Genomic DNA, 24,454 nt, shown 5'->3' on the forward strand with positions numbered 1-24,454 from the left:
TTCTCCTGGGGTTTCATAATATAAGAATATTGCTACCTGAGGAAGGCAAGAATAGAAAGCTATCACATTGATTAGCAAAATATACCATGGCTTTCCAAAAGTTTTAAATAACCATCTGACTCCTCCCATGTTATGTTATTCATGTGTATAAAACTAAGCTCCTTAGACACTTTGGTAAGACAGCTACTTGAAATGTACATTAGAAACTAGATAGGCTGCCTACATGTGTTGAGTGAACAATCGCTTGGGGTTTCCATGGATACAACTGTTTATCTATAAGATTCTCTAGACATGATCCAGAACCCTGCTTTTACAGGATTCTCAGTCTCATGAAGTGGGGTCTACAGTATCAATTGTACTTGTATGGGAATCAGTCATCACAGATCAATTGCCATAGACAGAAAAATCCTGCTATTTCAGAAACAGAACCAAGAGGAGTGATCTAAACTGTCAGTTGCTAAAGAAAGAAGTAACTACGTGATATACATGTGTATCTGAGCCAGCCACGTAAGTGTCATCCCTAGAACCACACAAGGCCATTTCAAGTTGTTTCTTATGAAACAGCCTGTGGCTGACATCCTTCTCTAATTTTGGCTGCAATGTGAGAAGATCTGAGAAGATCAGAGCTAGCTGGCAACAGAGAGTGACTTTCATGCTAGAAAAGCTAGTTCTTCAAATATTGATTCCACCTCACAAATACTGATTCCATACCATCTTTTCTCATTGGAGAAAAGTGGAAATAAGAATACTGGCAGGTCATAAACCAAATGATGACACACAAAGTCAGAGTTCAAAGATGTAACAGATTCCAGGACATCAGTCACAAGGACCAGTTTCCTCTTCCCAGCATGATCACAAATGGTTGGCTTTTGCACATCTGCTTTCTGATGCTCTCTGTCACTGAAATCTTGTCCCAGGGCTGCAGCCAACTTCGCAGCAAGCTACAGCAAGCCAACATGGACAATCTAGAACTTCTGGGCAAAAAAATGGGAACAACCATTCCGTTACAATGTGTAGATGATATAATCAACTTCTCATCCAAACCCAATGATGTGAGTCTTCCAAGCATTTATGAGTTCCAAAAGGAGAACGCCACGGTGGCCATTGATGAAATCCTCCAGCAGATCATTTACGTCTTTAGTGAAAACCACACTCAGCTGCCTTGGGATGAGAATTCCGTCACTGTTTTCAGGCTTGGGTTAGACCAGGCAATTGGGGAATTGGCGCCCTGCTTGAATACAGGGATGCAGGACATCAGAGACAAAGTGAAAAAATACTTTGAACGAATCAATGTCCTCCTGAAAGACAAAGAGTACGGCCTGTGTGCCTGGGAGATTGTCCAAATGGAAGTTAGACAGTGTTTAATAGTGATTAATCAACTCATCACAAGGCTCTCCAATGAAGGTACTGTATACTTTTTAAAACAGCTCTTTTGTTTGGCATCCAAAAAGGAAAATGAGTTTTGTAGCTACTGATTAAGTATACTGAAACTAGGCTCACTTCCAACCAGAAATATTTATGGCTTGTAATATCTTCTTGGACTTCATGTCTTCCTCCTTCTGAAGAGCATTTGAATAACAATTCCATCATCAAAATCATATACAGACATAAGTTTCATATTCAAAATATGCAACATATTTTGTCACATATATGTTCATAGGAGAGGTAGTTTCTTTTATTTAGGTCAGGTCATCAAATGTCACCCACTACCTTCTTCTGCCCGCCCCCCCCCGCAACCCAAAAGTGAAGGTGAGAAGCAAGGTCAGCTACAAAGACAGCATATTGGGAGCAAAATATGGTGGAATGAGGCATTCCAGTCTGGCTCCTCATCTCTCTTGCCAGCTGGTTTGGTTATGTGGGGAGGAGGTCATCTAGCTGAGGCAAAAAGACTCTAGCAGTGCAGTTGCTATGTTTTAGAGATTTTGAACAAAGCAGGAAAAAGTCTATTCTTTGGACAAGAAGTTCCAGAATCTCCCAGCCAGTGTGACCAGCATTTATATGGGAGTTGTCATCTGAAAAAGCAAATACAGTAGGACCCCTGTATCAGCAGAAAATAGGTTCCAAGCCCACCCCACTGCCCTGCACGGATGCTGGAAAACATGGATTATAGAGAATGCTATTTTAATAGCAAACACTATACTTAGGATTAACTCTGGTTCCTTCTAGTGACCAGTTCTGTTAACGTTATCTTTGGAAATATTTATTTCTATGATTTTTCTTTTAATATTTTTAAGATTGTAGATAAGTGAATCAGCAGATACTGATCCAGTGGATACAGGGGTCCTATTGTACTCACAACCCTGGTTCAGAGGGGTTGGACCAGATGGATGGGGAAACAAACTGCTCAGTCACCTCCTTACAGGTGGAATCAGGTAGTCACACCCTCAGCTGCCTCACGTTAGCCTGCTTCAAAAAGAAAATGAGAGAATGAATGCAACAGAATGTTTAAAAGACATACAGGTGGTTCTGTAGGGAAGAAAGTTTTCAAAGGCTGCAGGAAGCTAAATGCTCAGTCATTTTTTCTCTCCAGTGCCCCCAGTTTCTAGGCTGTCCTGTTTAGAACTTAATTTGTCCTTCCGTCAGTGATCAACAAAGGAGGATGCTTATTGCTCAGCTTGAATACCCAGGGATAGGTTGTGGGATATTGTGGGATAGATGATTCTTTGGCCACCCCATGTTTAAAATAAATAAAGCACAAATTTCCTCTTATTTCATGAGTTATTGTAGGGTACTTACTGAAAAGCTCCCATTTAATCTTTTCCCCATGTTCGATGTTAATTTCTCACTTCCATCTTTGCATAACCATATAACACTATTCAACACTGGATCAAGAACAAGTGTAGGGTAGTGGATATAGTACCTGACTAGGAATCAAGAGATCTGGGTTCAAATCCCCTCTTAACTTGTTTCATATGTCATGTATGTTGAAAAGCTTTTTTACGGTGGTTATAAATCAGAAACAACTTGGTGGGCCGTGTCAGCCATAAATTGTATCACATTTTTCCCAGGTGACAATGGGAAAGGGTTTCAGGTCAAGCCATTATTCAAGTGAATACCCAGACCATGTGTTTCCTGTTAAGAAACTGTATATGACTTTGCGGTGGTAGATAAGGATAGTTCTAGGCAAGCATTGATGCACAATTTTAAATTCTGGGCAATGGGGACTTGCAAAATGCAGAGACAGGCGGATGTTGCAGCAGCATTTTCACACCATCGTAATGATCAATATTTGGGAGAGCTGTTGGTGTTGGTTCAAGAGCCAGTCATAGAAAAGGGACAGGAAATGATTCTGTCATACATAAAACTGGAGGCTCAAAGAGGGCTAAGGCACTGATTAATCTTACAGCTCCTGTTGCAGCAGCTGAGGCAGATGAGATGAACACTCCAGGACCGTGCCCTGCCTCAGCTTCTTCAAGGGTGAAAGAGAAGCAGGAATCAGGTGAGTAGTCTACGATGCTGGTGTCTTTGTTCACAGCTTGCAGTTGCCTGGAAATGGCCCACATTGGAGCGGGTAACATTCAGGGGCCTTAAGGGGGTAGTTTCACACCTGGAATCCATGGCAGCCTGTGCAAGGGCAGGAAATTATGAGAAAAGTAAAAAAATAAAATAAAAGATGTAATGCACAAGCATCTGGATGTTCACTTCTGGTTTTGATTCCAAAGGATGAATCAGCAGGGAGAGCAACCTGATTTGTACAAGAATCACCAATCCTGTGTTTTTTTTCTTTAGAGAGAGCATTGAAGGAGCTCTGTGGCAGCTACAAAAACAGACTTGGGCCACATGCAGCTTCTGGGCTACATGTGGCCCACTTGTGGTAAGCACCCTGGAGCATTTTTTTAGCCAGTACATCCATTAATAGCTGGACACTTCTGTCTCAACAGAAGTTTTGGAGATTCTGCAGACTATAGGGTATATTCTGAGTGGGTATGGAGGACATATATGGCACCCAGAGTGTGGATATGACTTTTTTTTTAAATCCTAGGTATATCTTAAAGTGTTTCATATCTTGAGTGAGGGCACGAGATTGCAGCCAAGGTAGCAGAACACAGCACCACTCAGACAATGGGCACCTTTTGGCATTCTCCCTGGGAAGCAGTGGAAGCTCCACCAATGATGCAGAGACTTCAGCCCGGCCTATTCCCAGGGGACAAAAAAAAAAAGCCCAACTAGATTCACCACAATTGTTCATTCTGTAAGCAGAAATCAAACTGTTGTAACAGATACTTGGGAGGGGTTCGGTCAAAGAGGAGATCCAGATGACCCAAAGAAAAGGAGGCCATGAGTGGGGAAAGGCAACATTCCAGAGAAGCAACATGTTTCGTTTGGGTGATGTCAGCCTTATTCAAGGCTTCAGAATAAAATGTAGAAAAGGGGGAACAGTGGCCTGATACCCCTCCTTCATCATTCTGGATGTGTGGAGCATTTCATGGAGGAAGGCTTGGTTATTCAGAAGAACTGATCAGGTTAAGGATAGGCATTTCTCTTGTGTTGACAGATTGCACAAATGCACAGTTGGGCCAGGATGGCTTGTGACTGGGGCAGGGGACACCTCCCTTTGAAATGTTGGGGTGAGATGCCTCTCCATTCCAGTACATGAGCCGTTGTGCCCTAGGAGCAATAATGGAATGTATTTATTTGTAGGGGGCTGGGGAAACTTTTCTTTATCAACACCAAACTCTCTGCCCTTTGACTTTGATTTATTCATATAGAGAGAGGCAGCAATCCACAGCTTTTGATTTAGTACTGGGAGGTGTTCTGATCCAGCATCTGGGCAGTTACTGTTCAAAAGCTTTCCAACAGTGTATCTAATCTTTTAAAATAAGAACAGGGACTGGTAGGTGGAGGAGTATCACTTGTATCAGGAAAATATTTTCTCTGCTGGGGAGGGAGGGAGGAAGCGAACTAAGTAGCTGAAGTAGTTTCTGGGAGAGTTAGAGCATCCTTTAGGGTAGAGGAAGGTTTCCTCATACATAGTATTCAAAGGCCACATGATTTGAAAGGATGGAGAAGGTTCTGACTCACATATCCAGGTAAAGGTTAAAGGGTAACAGAGTGGCAAGGGTAGGTAAGCCTCAAAACATCTCTCTCTCTCTCTGTGTGTGTGTGTGTGTGTGTGTGTGTGTGTGTGTGTGTGTGAGAGAGAGAGAGAGAGAGAGAGAGAGAGAGAGAGAGAACATTAGAAAATTTGAGCTGGTGATTCATTAGAAACAAAGCCTCCTTAAGAGGTTAAATAAATAAATAAATAAATAAATAAATAAATAAATAAATAAATAAATAAATAAATAAATAAATAAATAAATTCATTTGTGTGAGATTTATCAGTTCAACTAGTCATGGATTAGTTTGCTTTTGTTTTTTGATTGTTCATCAGGAGGTAAGCATGGGACTCATTTGCACACTGATTTCTCAGGCACAGGAACTTTGAAAGAATGTGTCTCTGGAGGAAAAAATACCTTATGGTCTTGTACAGTGAGGTCTCGACTTAAGAACTTAATCCGTATTGGAAGGTGGTTCTCAAGTCGAAAAGTTCTTAAGTCGAATCTGCATTTCCCATATGAATGCATTGAAAACCATTTAATCCGTATCTGCTCTTTTCTGTCCATAGAAACTAATGGGAAGCTGCTATTCTGCCTTCTGCCACTAGAGGGGGATATTTTGTTTCTTTTTTCCCCTTAGGTTCAGGGAAGGCAGCACTTTAGAACTCTTTTTTTAAAAAAACGAAGCCAATTTTAAATAATGTTTTAAAGCATGTTGTGCTGATTTTTTCAGCACAAAGGCACTCAGGCAGGCTTTTTAGGTGCTGAGCAAGCCTCCTGAAGCCTGCTCAGAGCCAGCCGATCAGCTGTTAGGCGGGGAGAGGAGCGGGGAAAACCACAAAATGGCTGCCAGGCTCTTTCTGGGTGTCGGCTTTTAGCTCTTTCCTGCTCTTTTTCCTGTGGTTTGGGGGCTACCAAGGCCTGGTAAGTGACTTTATTTAACAGTATAGTACTTATTTTTAAGTTTCTGACCCTTTTCCCCCCTCCAGAAGCCTCTAAGGGGAGGGAGGGGGGACTTTTTCCCCTGTTCATAACTCGAGGGAAGTTCGCATGTCGAGTCCTTACTTTCCCTATAGGGCAGGTTCCTAACTCGAATTGTTCACAAGTCGGGTGGTTTGTAAGTCAAGACCCCACTGTATCTATGAAGCTGATCTCTCCTTTAGTTTTGCCCTAACAGGGATGGAGCTGTATTTGGAGAACAGAATAAATTAATTAGAAAACTGGATGTTTGAATTATGGAAATCCATTCCTCTTTTAAAAATTTTTTTAAAAATTGTTTACAATGTTTATCAATGCACATTGTATTGTATTAATTCTCACCCCAAATAATTGGCTTGTGCATCATGGCTATCGTAAAAGATCTGTAGCAAAGAATAAATCAATGTTCTGAATTTTCAGTATGAAAAAACTTTGAGCTGGTGATTCAAAAGATTCCATATCCAAAGACTTCAAAAAGAGAGAGCAAATTTTCAGATTGCATCATGAATTGTCATCACTCGTCTTCTTCTTTCCAGATTTACCTACAGTCATTGATGCAGTAATACAGGAAGAAGAACTGAATGACACGGGAACTTGAAGCGTGCCCCAAACTGCTCCGCTCTCACAGGATTCTTCCTGTGACACATTAGTAGGAAGTGAAACAGCTGCTTTACATTTCATCACTAACTGAATTGTTTCCTTAAGTTCCAAAGAACATTTTTAAATTTGGAAATACACCATGCTACACTAAAGCCATAGAAAATAAAAGCCCCAAATGAAACAAAATGAAACGAACCAAAGAAGACAAATGTGTAATAGAATAGGTAAAAATGGAAAGCTATTTTTCTATATTTCCTCTCCTTTCTGTCAAGAATTGCATTGAAGTCCTACCTTCAGGGCCATGAATGTAGAGGCTGAAACTGCAGGCTCAGTGAATGTAACGTAATCTAGTTCCAGCATACTATTCTTAAGGGCCATAAGGTGACGAATTTGAACATTATAACCTTCATTTAATGTCCTTCATTTTCTGTCGTAATTTAATATTACTTTCCTGGATATAAGTAACATTAGAACTTAAATGCTATATTAAATATGTCCTATTAAAAAACCTCTAAAACTATGGATGGTTTATGGCAGTTTATATCTTTCAGTAAAAAAGGGGAAATTAGACATGGACACAAAGCCTTATATTTTGCACAGATAACAAGGAGTTTTTTAAAAAATACATAATGCATATTCCCCCCCCCCCTCTTTTTTTGCTAATGTTGCTGCTAATGGGGAAAAAATCATTTAGCTTTTCACCCCTGTGAAAAATCCCAAAACAGTTGACAATTTTTTTTCTATGGGATGTCTCAGTACACCACAACATCCTTTTTCATTAACAATGAGAACATTTGCAAGCATTTGTTCTATCTTTAGCACTTGTTCTATCCTTAGTATCTTGCCATACATCCCAGATGCAATGTGTTGTAGATTTGGCAGAGATGTAGCGATTCCACAACAGGCAAATTTTCAGCCTTGACACTCTCAGTATTACTGTTGTAGCCGTGCTCTCCTGTGACGCCAAACAGAAATAATGCATTCTTTATACTCAAGTAATGGGCAGCTGCCAGTGTTTATGGCTTACAGTGCTCATCAGCCCCTAACCAGCATGGCGGGAAATTCAAATTGCTAGCCGTTAGTAGGCGAAGAGGCTGCTTCTTTGTAGCTCCTTTGCCCCAACGGTTAGAGTGAATGTGATTGGAGGAGGCTTCGGACTGCCTGGTAAGGTAAGGCACTGCTTTCTGCTTTTTAAAAACTGTCTTGAGTGGGTTTTGCAGCGTGGTTTTGGGCTGGGTGGTGGGATTATGTTTCTATGCTTGCGATGGGGGGGGGTTGTTTGTTGTTTTCCCCCCATTTCCGATGGGTCTTGCGGGGGTTTGCTTGCTTTCTGCTTTGCTTTTTTTGCATTTCTGATGGGTCTTGCATGGGTTGCTTGCTTTCTGCTTTGCTTTTTCTGCATTTCTGATGGGTCTTGCATGGGTTGCTTGCTTTCTGCTTTGCTTTTTTTGCATTTCTGAAGTGTCTTCCACAGTTTGTTTTCTTTTTCTTTTTCCTCTTCAGCTGGAACAAAAAGCTGATCCCACAGCTACAAATACTCAACTATCCCACACACTACACCAGAACACAGACAGAGTTCTAACTCCTGTCCTCTGAAGATGCCGGCCACAGAGACTGGCAAAACTTTAGGAAGAAAAACCTCAAGAACAAGGCCAAACAGCCCGCAAAACAACCATCACATCCCGGCCATGAAACTCTCGAGAATACAGAAAAGTTTGAACCAAAGTATTTGGGGCAGGTGGACCATAATACAGGAAGTTTCACTCCACTCTGCCTAGCCAACATATGATGCGGAAGCCTCTCCAGCCAGTTTCCAAGCTTGCCAGTTTTCTCTCTCTCCCCCACTCCCTTGTTTTCTGGTGGTGGTAGGGTGGTACAAGTTAATGTTAGCTGCTTGGTTACTTGATGACTCAGTTCTGGGTGGTTAAAATGTTTATGGTGGTAGTTTGGTAGTACAAGTTAAAGTTGGTGACTGGGATTTGGGGTGTCGATCATTTGATATGGTATTACGTATCTTATTATAAAAATTTTATGGATGATTCAGGGCATTGGGGTTGGATCCAGGTCATATGAGCGTGGCAAACTGGAGCCTTCTCAGGCTTGCTGTTAAGGGAATCACCTTAAGGGTTGCTGGGACAGGGCCATGATCTGGCCTAGCTTAGCAGGCCCAGTGGCTCATTCCTACCATCAGGTGGCAGGGAGTCATGGTCTGGTGTACACCAACATGGCCTCTAAAGCACTGCCATTTCTGGCAGAAGTTGGTGATGGGCATTGGGGGGCACTCGAGCCTTTCAATGCACTGGATCCAATTCCCAATTATAGGCCAGGGACAGCTACTATAACCAGTAAAGGTGTGACCTTTTTGCCTCCAACGACATGTGCTTGTAATTTTATAATGTGGGTTTTGTGTGGCTTTCTCAGCACTAGGCCAACAAAGCTGAATCACTCCAATTCAGATTTTCAGTGTATTTGCACTCTAAGAGGTTTTCTTAGAGTGAAAAGAGCAGGCATAGAGGTGTCTTGATCAATGTAAGTCCCTGAAACTGCTTCACAAAAATTTAGGTCCAGAAAAAGAATAAAGCAAGCCTGAAATATGCTATCAAAATGTGCAAACATAAAGCATACATGTCTAACCTGTAGAATTTGGTTTCATGATTATTGCTCTACTTGATTTCCCAAGGAACATTTATGCACAAATCTATAGGTAGGAGCAAATGTGAAATCACCCCCCAAAATGGAAAAGCAATGACAGGCCTGCTTTTAATATTTGAACTACTTATATCATTAGTGCTCAAGAGTGCACATTGGTGCACAGCAGCATTCCTTAAGCCAACTAAAAAAATTGCCCCAAACAACCATTAAACTGGATCTTAGATCAGCAGCAAATTTGGCATAGATGTAGCAGAAAGTCTGCTCTTGCTCTGTGACAAATTTGGAGAAGTTTGGCAAAGGATTTTTGAGTTAAGATTTTTTAAAACAATAATTGCACTGTTTTATCTTGCACAAAATCAGGCAACCTGGAGCTCCGGCGGCTTTAAAATACATCAACTATATTGATAAGACCAAATGTACATACCTGGAAAGAAAATTGTTAGTGCCTGCTGCTTTTTTTAATTGCAAAGGAATTCAGCCATTTATGGCCCTAGTTTCAAAGTAGAGATTTTAAAGCAAGATAAACTATGAGTTTCCCAGATTTCTATTACAACTTGCCAATATTCTAAATGGACTGAACTTTTGACTCTTTCCATGAAAGTATTTAAAAAGATATTTTTTAAAAATAGAGAATTATACTCAGCAGCTCACTTATTTTAGCTGTGAAATTATTGTTGTTGTTTTTTTGCTTTGTGGCTGGGGATGATCTCAAAGCAAGTTTTGCCCAATGTTCTCATGAGTAAATTTACCTAGCTTACCTACGAGTAAAGGGACAGCAGCAATATCAGCCAAGGACTGCTGCAATGTGAGGGTAGAGCATTGGTATGAAGATTAGGGAGACAGAAGGGAGGTTTAAAAAAAACCCTTCCCCCCTACCATTCTTGCTCTATATGAGTTTCTGGCTTCCAAAATGTCATATCATTAAGAGATCTGCTCAGATCCTGCAAACCAACAGCATCTCACATTAGGTTGTTCTTGCTGCTCTTGCTGCTCCCCCCACCCACTTCCTAGCAATAATGTCTTTTCCATTAAGTTCTGCTCAGATCTTGCAAACTGTGGTTCCTTCACTGAGTTAATCCATTTCATTTTAGATCTTCCTCTTTGTCTACTGGTCTACCCCATTTTCCTAGCAATATAGTCTATTCTGGTTACTTCTGTATTTCCATTATATGTGCATATTAGGATAGTCTCAGGTTACTCATTTTTGCTCAAGTGAGAGTTCAGGCTTGACTTAATTGAGCACCTACTTTTCTGCTTTTCTGGCTGTCTTCAGTATCTCTACCAGCACCAAATTCCTGTCTTATTTCTCTATCTTCCTTTCACATGCTATCCATGATTTTTACCTTGCTTTCCTGTGACATTCTTTGCTAACTCCAACCTCTTCCTTTTTAAAAATTTCAAAGAGCAAAGGGATATATTTTGGAAAACATGTACACAGGATATCCATAGAAGTTTTGGTCCAGTACAGCTTTTCTTCCTCATCTTGCCTAACTCAAAGAAACAGATATGAAATTGGAATATAGCTTTCCACTCTGCATTTGGCAGAGTGGGCATGGTAACATTAGTTTAACTGATAGCTTAAAGGGTGGGTATATTTCTCCACTGTATGTGTTGTCCCTAACTCACACCTTTGCTTCAGCATTTCAGTAAGTCCAAAACAGCCCTTGTAAATATTTTGGCACAGAGGGAGTACAGCCACATTTGAGCTGTCCTCGCATCAGTCTTCTCCCTCACTTCTCCTCTACCACTAGGTACTTCTATATGAGGGATTTTTAAAACTGAATTTGTGGGTAGCATATATATATTTAAACTCCCATTTTGAAGAAACAGGAAATTCTGTTCTTCAAAAACCATTCACACTTGTTGAAAAGCAGCTCTGACAATTGCTTTGTGTTTGTGTGAGAAGCAGTTAACTGATGAAAAAAGGAGCCAGCTTCTGGGATTTACCTTTGCAGGTGTCACTTTGTGAAGGGTAGTGACCACAAGAGGGTATCCTGTAGACCAGTGGTCCCCAACCTTTTCCAAACCATGGACTGGTTGGTGGGTGGCAACGTCCGTGTGGGGGGGCGGGGCACCCATGCATGTATGCATGGGTGGGCAGGGTGCCTGTACACATGGGGTGGGTGGGGCACTCATTGCACACATGCACAGGTGGGTGGAGTACCGTGCATATGTGGGGCGGGTTGCACATGCTTGTGTGCATGCCTGGGGTGTACATGTGGGGGCCCAGGAGATCTGTCTCCACAGCCCAGTCCTGTCAAGACCACAGCCCACGGACCAGGGGTTGGGGACTTCAACTGTAGACCATCTTGACTGCTGCCATTGGTGTTGTCAACACCCAGGTTGCCTTTTGCTTTGTAAAGCTTGGCATCCTTTTTCCTGTTGGCAATGTGGACACAATATTGTGCAGGGCTATTGGACCATTTCCTGGTTTTTTGAATTGTGGGTACATTCATAACCCAGAATTTTTTTTCAATAATTCAATAGAGAGAATAAAGTTCTATATTTTCAGATATGTGTTCACCTTTTGTGTTCTGATGTGTTTACTTAAAAAATTATCAAATGGCATACTACCAAAGCATTTCCAAAACAATTTCCTTATATGTCTGTCTAACTTAGAAAAAACAACAAATGCAGAACATCCGTTTTACATATTACAAAAGTTGTTTAAAAAAAAAAAAAAAGACTGGCTAATTCAGGAGTAAGCCAAGACAAGAAGTTCTGAAAGTGATCAAAATTCACCTGGAAAGTCAACCAAAAGCATTCAATGGCAGCCACATTCTTCTGCTTGGCTCCACATGGCACAGAAAAGGAAACCAAATGTCTAAGATCATTAGCGCCATTACCTCTCAATGAACTTTCCTAGTATAAATGTTTGAATAACAAAACAGAGTTAATTATAAATAATTAGAGCTTACTTCTAGCCTTTCTCATTTAATATGGCATTCATTTGCAGAATCAGATTTTGATTTTACTTCTCAGTCCTATTCAGGCAATATATCTGAAAGTATAAAAAGGGATATATTTATGGTGGGGACAGGGACATCCATGGAAGCCCAGTCCCACACTTCAGACTGTGAGAGTCTGAAGAAGAGCTTTAGAGCAGTGGTCCCCAACCTTGGGCCTCCAGATGTTCTTGGACTTCAACTTCCAGAAATCCTAGCTAGCGAAAGTGGTGATGAAGGCTTCTGGGAGTTGTAGTCCAAGAACATCTGGAGGCCCAAGGTTGGGGATCACTGCAAGTTTAGAGCACATTCAGGTAAATGCAATACAGAGCTCCTGTGGGAACCCTGCGTTGTTGGAGCTGCCAGTCTTGGGAGTTTTTGTCATTGGTTCAGCCAAATGTGCTTACAAAATGTCTTCAGACCGTTGTACTGAGACTGCAAAGGTCTGACTGACTTCTCATGGGGGGGGGAGAGGGTTAATGCACATCTCCATGTCCTCACCACATTTCCATGCTTTCAGATATGATGCCTGAACAGGGCTCCCCACAGAGCCAAAACAGTGCAAAGTACATAGTTCACATGTCATGCTGTGCTTTACTTCGCTGCTAACTTTAGTAAAAGTTGTTTGATTGTCTTTTTTTCATTGGAAGGGGGAGGGACAAATTCCCTCAAACAACGGAAATTCCAGAATGCCAGCCTGCAGTCATGGTCTAACAATTAAAAAGTGAAAGAGAAAAAAGGAAGCCCTGGATAGACATAATCAACAGAACAGACCAAGAAACTTACAAAAGCCAGATGTTGGTGCTGACAGGACGCAAACAGAAATGATGTCATCTAACTCAGGTTTAGTGGTTTTGCCCTCTGGCAGATTGTTAATAACTTTATTCTAAAAGAAGCATTGCCTGAGTCATCTTGTAAAACACCATAACAAAGCAGGGAAACCACATGAAAGTGTGCAGACTGCTCTCTTGTGGTAGCATCTGCCAAAACTATATTCATTGTTTGCCAGTGCAGTGTGTTCTCATCCTATGGACTGGGATCCTTTCCAATCTTGCAAGCAAAGTTTGCTTCATTGTCCTTCTAAGAAAACAGCTAGGTTTGGGTGGGACACTCTTCTCCAACCGCTTGTTATAGGCCAGGGATGACAACCTATGGTATTCTGGCTGTTTTGGAACTCCACTACTGGAAACCCCACCCTCCATGGTCACTGGTAAAGGATAGTGGGAGAAGTGGTCCTACACAGAGCTTGGAAATGTTACTTTTACACTACTATGGCCAATGTCACAAGCGATCATACAGGCAAGGAATTTTGGGAATTATAACCCCAGCTACTCCCTCGGAAAAATAATCTTGATCAAGTTCTGGTCCCAAACATCATGTGGGACCAAAGTTCTTCAGGGTGTCCATAAGTGAACACCCCCCCCCCAATGAAGCAGGAGTTAACGGTGTCTGGGCTAACGGTTCTGCCCTTTGCAACAGCCCTGCAACCCCACTGCCAGCACTGGTATGGTAATAACCAGCGTTCTTGCCATAGATGGACACAATGTCCTTCTTCATTTCAAGTGACAGGGGCTTGTCAGGAAGAATTAGGCTTACCAATGATATGTATAGTTTGAACTAAGAGTCGATTTAAGTCCACCTCCAATTGTAAAGAACCATATCACCCCATATGAATCTCACGAGGGTTTAAAATCTTCAGGGGATCCCTTCTCTTGGTCTCACTACTCTCACAGGCACACCTGATGTAGGCACAGGAGAGGGTCTTTTTGGTGGTTGCTCTCAGGTTATGGGATTGCCTTCCACTGGAGACAAGACCAGCCCCTTCCCTGCTGCCCTTCCACAAGCAGGCACAGACATTTCTTTTTAGGTAGGCTTTTAATAAGGGAATTGCTACATATACTGGCTGTTATTTAATAAATAAATAAATAAATAAATAAATAAATAAATAAATAAATAAATAAATAAATAAATAGATGGATGGATGGATGGATGGATGGATGGATGGATGGATGGATGGATGGATGGATGGATGGATGGATGGATGGATGGATGGATGGATGGATTATTGTACTCTAATAATGTTCTTTATTGTATTTACAATTGTTCTTCTATTTGATTTTGAAAAATTCATTGCAAACCATCTTAGGTCCCTCTTAGGAGGGAGGTGAAGTGTACATTAAATAAATGAATGGATAATAAATATGCTTATGCTGGAGACCCTAACCTGATTAAGTTAATTGACACAAAGTTTTCTGCAGTGCCATCCCAAATTTTCTTGTTTGATCATCATGCTACTTTCACATCAGAAAGAAATCTGTTGAGGAAAAGAAGAAAAGATGGAAGAGAGACTGGCGAAACGTCAGGAAGAACAACCTTCAGAACACGGCCAAAGAGCCCGAAAAACCCAGAACAACCATCAGCTTCTCTGAAGTTCCCCACTTTTCGCGACAGGAGACAGCTGTGTGGAAGCCTCCTTTGAGACATTCTTTTGTGTCTGCTCTGTTACCAAGTAACACACCAAGAATTACGCCTCACTTGGGGGTAGCAGACATGTCATGAATAAGCAGCACCACAGGATCTTTATTTATCAGTTGATTAAATTGGGTGTGTACATATGTGCATATATAAAGACACCTAGTTTCAAAATGTAGCAGAACAGTTTTGATTTCTTCACTAAATCAAAGAAAAGACCTAAATGAGAGAAGGTGAAGACTACTGTACTTATGGAAAAAAATGGTTAAGACTAGAGCACCCTTCAAGAGGATGCTGGGTGGAAATGTTGCTCACTTCACCTGGAGATTTAATATTCTACCCAATTAGTTCCTCCTCTTTATCTTAATATACGGACAGCTTCAAAGCTAAGACGGTCATATAGGAGCGCTCACTGCACTGCGCTACGATCTGCTCAGATGAGCGGATGATTTCTCAAGGTACCCCCCCCAGACCAACATTACTGTGGCTGTCCCTTTAGAACTTGATACACCATCCCATACCTTCTTTTACTGTCAAAAAATGCAATAGAAAGAGAGAAATTCTTGCAAAAATGGCTATTGAAATAAATATTTAGCTTTCTTGGCTACCTTAAAACTACCTTAATTACTCTTGAGCAGTCTTTGCAAAAATTGTGTTGTAGATGTGGCAGCTTTTTGTTTTAATGTATTTTCAAACTCTAAAAGTTGACACAGTGTATGATGGGTTACTAAACCTAAATAAACTTGAAACTTGAATTCTTCTCTGTGATTGCAGAGTTTTCCTTAGTAGCTACATACTTGTGGATTTATTTCTTGAAAGACAAAACCAAACACTGATGTGCAACTCGGTTTTGTACTCTGCTGAGACTGACGGGGATTTTACTGCCCCTGATTCAAAGGGAGAAAAGCCTTTTCAGTTTAATTAATTTGTTTTTCCTGGCTCTGTTTCAGATGCAGTAAAATGTTTATTTTTAGACATTAAAACACAAACACACACGAAAGAACCACACCCCTTTTAAAATGGTAGGAGCCACCCAGTGGAGTAGTGCAGCATGAGGACACAAAAGTGAAACCAATTTCAGGAAAACTCCATTTTGCTGGCTGAGCTAGTTTTTCTCCTAAAACATCAAAAGGAAAGCAATCCAAAAAGCACATAATGCAACTCAAAAAGGAAAACAATGTGTCAAATCAAGTGGAGGAAGCAGATTTTGGTAACGTACAACCATGGTAGTAATGTAATTGGAAGTTTTTAAAGATACAGATATGGATTTAATCCTAATGAGTTTTTAAGCACATTGAGGGCAACAAAGTGGGGGAAAAGATTTGATTATCTTTTCTTTCCACTCCTCTCCAGAGGCTATCAACAGAGGCTGTTGAAACTGTTCATACTGCATAGGGTTGCTGATTTTCATTTGAGAAGGCACCTGCACCTTGCTTATGCTACAGTGGTGCCTCGCATAACGAGTGCACCGTTTAACGACAAATCCGCATAGCGATCTATTTATGGGATTGCTAATGCGATCGCATTGCGATGTTTTAATAGCCTAAACATCGCATTGCGATGATCGGTAAGTGTTTCGCTTACCGATCTTCGCATTGCAATATTTGTGGAACCGCTGATCGGCGGTTCCAAAATGGCCACCGGGTGCCCAAAATGGCCACCGCAACCATTTTCGCCTGATTTCCTCGCTTATTGAGGCGGCAAAAATGGCAGCGCTATGGAGGATATTCGCATAACGGTGAGTTTTCGCCCCATAGGAACACATTAAATGAAGTTTAATGTGTTTCTATGGGGTTCCCCCCCCCCCCGCATTGCATTGTTTCCGGATAGCGACGATTAATCCAGAATGGATTAACGTCACTATGTGGGGCACCACTGCATGTGCCGTTATATTAGAACAACTTCTAGCAATCCAAATAGGGTTTCCAAGGTAAGGGGGATATTTAACGAGTGATTGAGTTCCATACCTCAAGTGAGCTTCCATGGATGTGGGAAATTTGAACCCAAATCACACTACACTGGGTATCATCAGGTGTTGTTAGACTAGTAGAAAAGAAATTAATAAGCCAAAAGGATAAAAGTACGGGGGAGGGGGAGATAATTATTATGTAATCCACTCTTGCCACAGACACAGTGACATTGCTGGAACCAAAAGTGGAAACCAAACATTTTTCTGGTTTGGCAATCCTGGTTGGGACTCTCAAGCCTCATGGTTTGGTAATTCTAATTCGGAGTGCCTTTAAATAAACAAGAAAGTGGGTCTGTAGGGATCTATTGCAAGAAAAAGGACAGAAAGAGGTTTGCTGTGTGTGACTCACTCCCTCTAATCAAGGTTGGGCAGCTCCAAAAGCAACACAAAACCACACCCAGACCCTTAAAGGCCTCGACTACCTTATTAAGAAAACATTGATTGGTTGGTTGGTTGGTTGGTTGGTTGGTTGGTTGGTTGGTTGGTTGGTTGGTTGGTTGGTTGGTTGGTTGGTTGGTTGGTTGGTTGGTTGGTTTAAACCCCATCTTTCTCCTTAAAAAGGACCCAAAGCAGCTTATATTAGCCATTTGTCCGGGATGGTATGAGGTCTCCTGCCTTGGGCAGGGGGTTGGACTAGAAGACCTCCAAGGTCCCTTCCAACCCTATGACAGTTCTCTGATGATGAAGATAATAGTAAAGCTAACAGCAGCGAGTATACAAATACTAAAAGGGATCAAACAAATACCATAGTACTAAAAAGTGGTAAAAAAAGCAACACAAAAACACATTCAAATCAGTAAAGTTCTTACTTAATATACATTTTAAAAACCCCACTCAGGCAAGCAGTCACTCAGGGAAAGCGTGCCTGAAGAGAAAGGTCTTTGCTGCTTGTGGGAGGAAGGTAATGTAAAAGTAAATACTGTATCAGTTTGAAAGTCTGGGAGCAGCCACAGCGAATCACCCCCACACACACACACATGCTCTCTAGTGATTTGAGGGCTGTGTTTTGGCACCAGAAGGCTGTATTTGGCCCACAAGCCCATCTCTGCTCTAAGAGAACACTGACCTCTGCAAGCTTCCAAGCATTCACTGTTGCCTTTTTGTTAGGAGAAGCTGGACATATAAGCATGGAAAAGTAATAATTGGTTTCCCCTATGCTGAGAAATAACCTTTTGCTGGTTGATTTCTGCACTCAGAAAGGTGTAGGCACCAGAGCACAAGAGCAGGCGATGCTGATGTGGTTCCAACCTACCGATGAAGTAGCTATATAATTTAGAGAGCTGAAGGGTATAAAACTGTAATAGGAAAATGACTGGCAGTTTCCGGACTTCTTGTCTAGATTCATGTATAAGCCAAATAAACTACAAACTCCAATTTTGAGGGGGAACTCTAAATAGCGGGAGGGGGGAGGAAGGGTTAAAGAGTGTTTTTTCCCTGAATATCTTATACCAAAATCCTGTTTGTTGTTTTACACATGCACAGTGGTTCACTGTGTGTCCTGGTGGCTTTTTCACAAGAGAGTATATTCACTATTTGTGCTCATGCATGTTCCTTTGTTTTCAGTAGGATGATCTCTAGTTTATGTAACTGCGAGGCAATTACCTAGATCAGCTTGCTTCGTACTCTGCAATGCATCAATTTTTTATTTTGTATTTTTTTTGGTCTTGGTTTCACAGACTTCTTGGTGCACAGACATCTACCAATAAGAAACTAGACAGGAGAGGGAGAGAATATAGATGATTTCACTAGGTGTTCCTTTTATCCACAGTTGTTTGTAAGGTTGCTTCTGAATCTAGCAGAAAGTTAAAAGGTCAACCTTTTGCTAGTTGTGCCAGGATGGGCTCTATATACCTACATAATAGGTGCCTACTGGCAAAAGGGAGTGAGGGTCAGACCGGAACTTGGGAAAAATTACTTTTTGGACTACAACCCTCAGAATCCAAGTGGTCATGCTTGTTGAGGAATTCTGGGAACTGCAGTCCAAAATGTACCTTTCCCATAGTCTGGGTCATACAGATGAGACAATGTCAGCAAATTGTCTCATTAAAAATTATCTTCTATAGAACTGCCATTGTTGTATGCCTAGTCTGGAAATGTTCAGTATTTGGTAATTTGAGAGCAAACATTAGAATCATCCAGTAAGTGACCAGGCTCTCACTTCTGGCTTTATTCCTAATAATGGGCAACTGATTTACAATAAAAATTATTCTTATGCCTTAGATGTGATTATATAACCTCCTTGTGTGTTTTTTCTCACCATGGTAAATGCTAAATAGTCTGTAGACTAAATAAATTCAAGTTTGTCCGTGTAATCAATTTGTCCAGAGCAGATTAGAACAGTCTTCAAATGACTCAGAGCTGGGATATTAGGAGAAGAAAATGAAGAAAGTTACTGGCAGACTGGAGGAGTAAGAGTGTTTCTGTAACAGAAACATAGTTAAAACATCATAAACAGCTTTAGGTACAGATAATATGGTATCTAGTGCAGTATGGGCTCAGTTTTCTTCAGTGTGTTGGGGTTGGGGAGAAGAGTGGAAGAGAGGAACCCAAAAATGAAGAATTTCCTCATTTTGTAAAACTGAAACTAACAAATGAAAACTGATTGATATAAGGAAACTCTCCTGTAGCTCGCAATAAATACACTCAAAGCCATGGGTCCAGAGTGTATGTGGAGGAGAACCTTGAACAAGCCACAGCTTTTCAGCCTCTCCCTACAAGCCAACCATACAGGACAACCATGGCCACCATCGTTCTACAGCAAACAAGTCTCTTGCTTATGCTCATCTTGGCAACTGTAGCACTAGACTGTGGTCAGATAGTGCAATCACAAAGAAATGAGATTGGGAGAACCCAAAGGCTTCTGGAAGCAATGGGAGGACAGAGGAGTCCTACGGAATGCCCTGAGGATCCAGACTTTGGCTTCCCCATGGAAAAGATAGTCCTCAACTCCAATAAAGAGGATGCAAGAATGGCAATAGGGTTTTTCCTGGAGCAGATTCAGACCATATTTCAGCATAACTACACCCAAACAAATTGGAATATGACAGCCACTGATCTTTTCCAGGAGACCCTTGACCAACAGCAGATTCAATGGCAGAGGTGCTCCATTGTAAGGACTCGGGAGCAGGCAACACGTCACGGTCTCCATGTCAAACGTACATTAAAGATGTACTTCACAAAACTCCATATATTCCTAAAGGAGAAAGAATATAGTCTTTGTGCCTGGGATGCTGTGCGAGGAGAAATTTTCGAGGTCTATTCCGTTGTTCTTAGCAAACTACTGGGAAAACTTTGAATCCACATGTAGGGTAAGTGTTTTATATTCAAAATGATGTATATGAGGAAAGGATAATCCTTGAGTTGTACTTTATCTGTTTATATCAGCTTATATTTTGGCCAATTAACACTTTTTTTTACTGTTAATTAGGTTGTAAAACTGATTGGTGCCTATCTGGTGTTTTCATGTTTTTACATTAAAGCTGCATCATCATATCACTTTGAAATATGCCCTGATCGCCTCAGAAAACATTTAATTCATGCTGTGTACTTTGTTTACTGTTAAAATAAAATTAGCATTGTTTTCGGAGCCATGCCATGTTAGGCTGATACCGTCATCAGCCACAGTGATTTTCTTTCAGAATTAAAGCATTTCAATTTCCCCACCCCAAGCCTTTTGTGAATCCATTGGGAATTCAGGAAGCCATTGGGGATGATGGTGGTGAGGTGTCTTTAATTTCAAAAAACTGCACTGCCAATAATTTCATTCCAGCCCCCGTTTTAAAATGTTTTATTTCTGAAAAGTCACAGCAGCTGATGACACCATCAGTGTTATGCAGTGTCACTGGTGCACCATTTTGGCCACTTTAACATTGCTAGGAATCATAATCGTGTATGTGAGTTTGATATGCATATTTAGATATCGATATATATCTGGCTTAAAGACACAGAAGGGCACTTGCTCTTAATGGTAAGAATCTGCAGGAGAGAATACTGAATAAGGGTCTTCACAGTAGGGCTGACCACTGATTTCGGAAAGGTGGAGAGCCCATCTTGTTTTTATCTATCCAAGGTACTAAAATACAACCTTGGAAAAGGTTCAGCACTGTGGATAGCTCCTTGAATGTTTACACTAAAACCTAGAGCAGATTCACCACTCACATAAAATGAAACTCTCCAGTATCAACCAGATCTTCAATAATCAATTAATTAATTTTTATATTTCCCATCTTTTAAATAGCCACGAGATCATGGAGTCTAGTACAGATTTCACGAAGTATTCAGTGCTGGTTGGACCTCCACATGGCACTGTAACTGTTGAGTCTGGGTTGGATTCAACATCTAAAGCAGTAGTGGGGAGCAGGTATGCCTCCAGATATTGCTGAACTGCTGCCACCCCCCAAGTGCCATAGCCAGCAGAGTCAACTATGAGTGATTGGTATTCAAATTGGAAATTTGTTCCCTTCAAGCACTGAGATGCAAGTGAAATTCTAGTCTCAAATTACATGTTAAGGCTGATAGTGAGCAAAGCAAAGCTTTTCTCTTTCCTTCCTTATCACTTGTTCACAGAATCCTGCCTCACACTGATATCCAAATAGCCTTCACTTCACTGTGGTGCTGAATCTGCTTGTTCTGTTTTGATCTTGACCTCATGCAAATTGGCCCAGGTGAGGCACATTTGGTTTGGGATTCTGAATTTGATCCAAATCAATGCACGGCACTAGTAGAAACTACCCACAAGTGATTCTGGCAAAGACTTCCATAAGCTACAACTCCCAGATCTTTGAGCCAGCATGATCCTCAACCATCTTGACTGGAGGATTCTGGGAGTTGTAATCTGAAAAGTGGCCTTTCCAAGTCCTAAATTCCAACCAATAGAAACTGCAAAACATGATGCAGGTTGGTCCAGAAACTCTCCCACTAGCAGTGATTTCAGCCAAAACAGGTCAGCCTCAGTTACCAGAGTACCAGAAACAAGTGTTCTTAAATCTGTGGGTGGGGGAACCAGACACACAAACAAACAAAATGTGGTTTTGAATGTTTTTTTAATTTGCATTCCAGTTGGCAGTCAAAGAAGAACTTTGAGATGCATGAGAGTCATAATATCTTCCACTAGAATCTTTCAGTTGCTTCCAGCAAGAACTTAACAAAGAAGGACTTGAACTTGAAATTTGCACTCGATGACATTGTTATCTGCATGCATCCTGCTTACAGCTTTTGCACACTCAGATGCTGGCATATTGAAAGAGAGATGCAGAATTGGCTAGATGGTTCTCCTCCAGTGGACATTGAAAACAATACAGTGGAAAGCCATGGGATAATCCATGTTTTGTACAAGAGCAGCTCTGTGACAGTTTGAAAGCAAAGCTTACATGCTTCCAGGTAGACAGAAATATCTTATGCAAGCTTCCAGATCCTGAGCCAGACTGATATTGAAGATGGTGTTCACAAGCACCCTGGGACCATCATTTTGCTTGACAAATACAGAATGAGTTATCTCCAGACACAATTACCTGAAGGCCAGCAGACATACAATAATACTATGCAAGATGGACTCCATAATCTACATGTGTATATGCATGCATGCACAGGCATGTAAGAATGTACACATGCATTTGCTATGCAGAAATGCATTGACATGCTGCTTCAGCTTTTCAATCAATTACTTGCAATCAGAACTCACAGCCAATTCTAGTAGCTAAGTCTGAAAATTTATTTCAGTTGTTTATGTCATATGACTACTTGAAACTCAAATGTTATTTCTGAAGACTGTTATTATTTATTTATTTATATTATTTAAAAGACTGCATTTTTGTAAAAGATATTTATATTTTGATTAAAATATTTCTTACATATTTTTATAAAATGTGCTAGTGATGCAGCTCCTTGAGTTACTTTGCAAATATATTTTTTCTACCTGTCTAAATAAAAGTAGATGAAATGGACTCTTGATTTGATTTTTGGGGGGGGGCATGCTGGGGAAATATGCTAGAAAACAGCTAACAAGGAGATCTATTTTATACCTGCTCTGCTTCCCCACCCACCCACCCACACTTTTGAAATGAAAAAAGAAAGGGAAAGGAGCAAGTGTAGCATAAGCAGGAAAAGGAAGGGATGAAGTCATTAAACAATGAACATGGCAAAGAGCTCAGGTTTCAAGTGGGGCAGTTCATCTGCTGGGATGCAGAGGTACTGCTCTGAGGACCCTTAAGCCAACAGGCACCCTGCCCTGCCAGTATTTCTTACTTCCTCCCTGCCCTGGTGCTGCTTAGCTTTCTGTGCTATTGAGGTTTTTGTTTGTTTTTTTGTTTTTTGATTGGTCAGTTGGCATTGTAACACAATGCTGAGCACCTACAGTCTCATGTGAACACAAAATGTCCCCTAACTATCCAGGAACTGATTAAGAAGGCAGAGACAGAGGGTGACAGGTGGGGTGAACACTCACTCTCACTGCTGTATTTGGGCCTCTGCATTAAATGACTGATGAGCATGGGACAGAGTGAAGGACTACCCTGGAGCCAACCCCAACCTGCCTGCCTCCCCCTCATCTTTGCAAACCTTGTTTGTGTCATATTACAGCCAAAGTGTTTCTTGCACTGGGGCAAAGGGCTGACACTTTGGATGGCCTAGGAATCAGTCCTGCTTACTGTGGAGTATTCCCATCGTCTCTGACTTGGGAAGAGCTCTGCCTCTGATGAACATTTGTTCCATTCTGGTGGAGAAGAGGTGTGAGGAAAGCCAAAGCTAGGAGCAGCATCCTAGGGATGAGGATGCTTCCGGGATAATGTCAGTAGCAGGGATCAACTGCAGAGGAGGATGGGAGCAGCTGTGGTGGGAGTTGGGGGTCAGAGTTGTGGGTGAGGAGAGCTGGGACAGACGATAGGAGCAGCAGGAGAAGCAACAGTGGAGTAATAGCAACTTCTTTTTTGGGAGTAGCAACAGAGGGTGAGTGAAGCAGTTTTGAGGAGAACAGGAACAGCAGGATCAGGCTTACTATGGGGAAGGACCCTTGGGGAAACTGGACAGTCTCCTTTCTGCTTGAGAGAATTTCAGAGAGTTTTAGGTCTAGCCCAGAATGTTGCTTTTGATCCCGGCAGCTTCCTGAAGGTTTTCCTACTCCATGGTGTCTGCACATCTCTGGCTATCAGGGGAAAGGAGAGCCTCTTTCTTCCCCACTCAGTGCTCTTCTGCTCTGCTCTGCTCTTAGCTGAGTGGAGGAAACAGTAAGGAACGAGGAAGAGAGTTCCTCCCTGCCCTGTTGCTGAGCTTGTTCTTGCTTTTCATTTTTGGCTGCTTGGCCATACATGGTAGGTGGGACCAGGAAAGCAAGTCTTCAATATGCACCTAAAAATAAGGACTGTTGGAATGTGTCTAATATCAGAGATCAGAGGATGCTACAGAATGAGTGTCACAAGACTAAATGCCCTGCTCTGAATGACTGCGCAGCAGACCTCAGGTACATGGGGCACCAGCATGAAGGCCTCTCGACATAATGTGAAAGATTAAATGGAAGATTTCGATATAATGCAGGAATGGGAAAGTGGTGGGATGGGGGCCACCTGCAACATCTGGGGGGCACAGCAGGTCCAGAAGTTCAAAGAAATGAGAAAAGAACTGACTTGGTTTTTCCCTGGTTCAGAAGAGGCATCAGAAGTTCTGAGGAAGGCCTAAAAAAGAGGGTGTCTCTCTGAAAACAAGGGATATGCCACACTGCCCATGTCTGATGCAATGGGTTTAGTTCCAAACCCACCATTCCAGCTGATGCATTTCTTTCTGGTTCCACACCAGCTGCTTGCTAAAGGAAG

General features: G+C 41.5%; 1 protein-coding gene and 1 long non-coding RNA gene across 2 annotated transcripts; both read left to right on the forward strand.

The window, feature by feature from the left end:
• The first annotated feature begins 767 nt into the window (after positions 1 to 767).
• LOC110077377 (interferon beta) lies at positions 768 to 1,475 on the forward strand. The gene has a single exon (XM_078384089.1). The coding sequence runs from the start codon at positions 768 to 770 to the stop codon at positions 1,473 to 1,475; it is 708 nt and encodes a 235-aa protein (XP_078240215.1).
• A 4,238-nt stretch (positions 1,476 to 5,713) lies between these two features.
• On the forward strand, positions 5,714 to 10,290 carry LOC144586560 (uncharacterized). Its single transcript, XR_013541442.1, has 2 exons — positions 5,714 to 5,960; positions 6,551 to 10,290. It is a non-coding gene; the product is annotated as an uncharacterized LOC144586560 (long non-coding RNA).
• Positions 10,291 to 24,454: the final 14,164 nt, after the last annotated feature.

The sequence above is a fragment of the Pogona vitticeps genome, chromosome 2 (assembly GCF_051106095.1).
Source record: "Pogona vitticeps strain Pit_001003342236 chromosome 2, PviZW2.1, whole genome shotgun sequence".
NCBI classification, from domain to species: domain Eukaryota; kingdom Metazoa; phylum Chordata; class Lepidosauria; order Squamata; family Agamidae; genus Pogona; species Pogona vitticeps.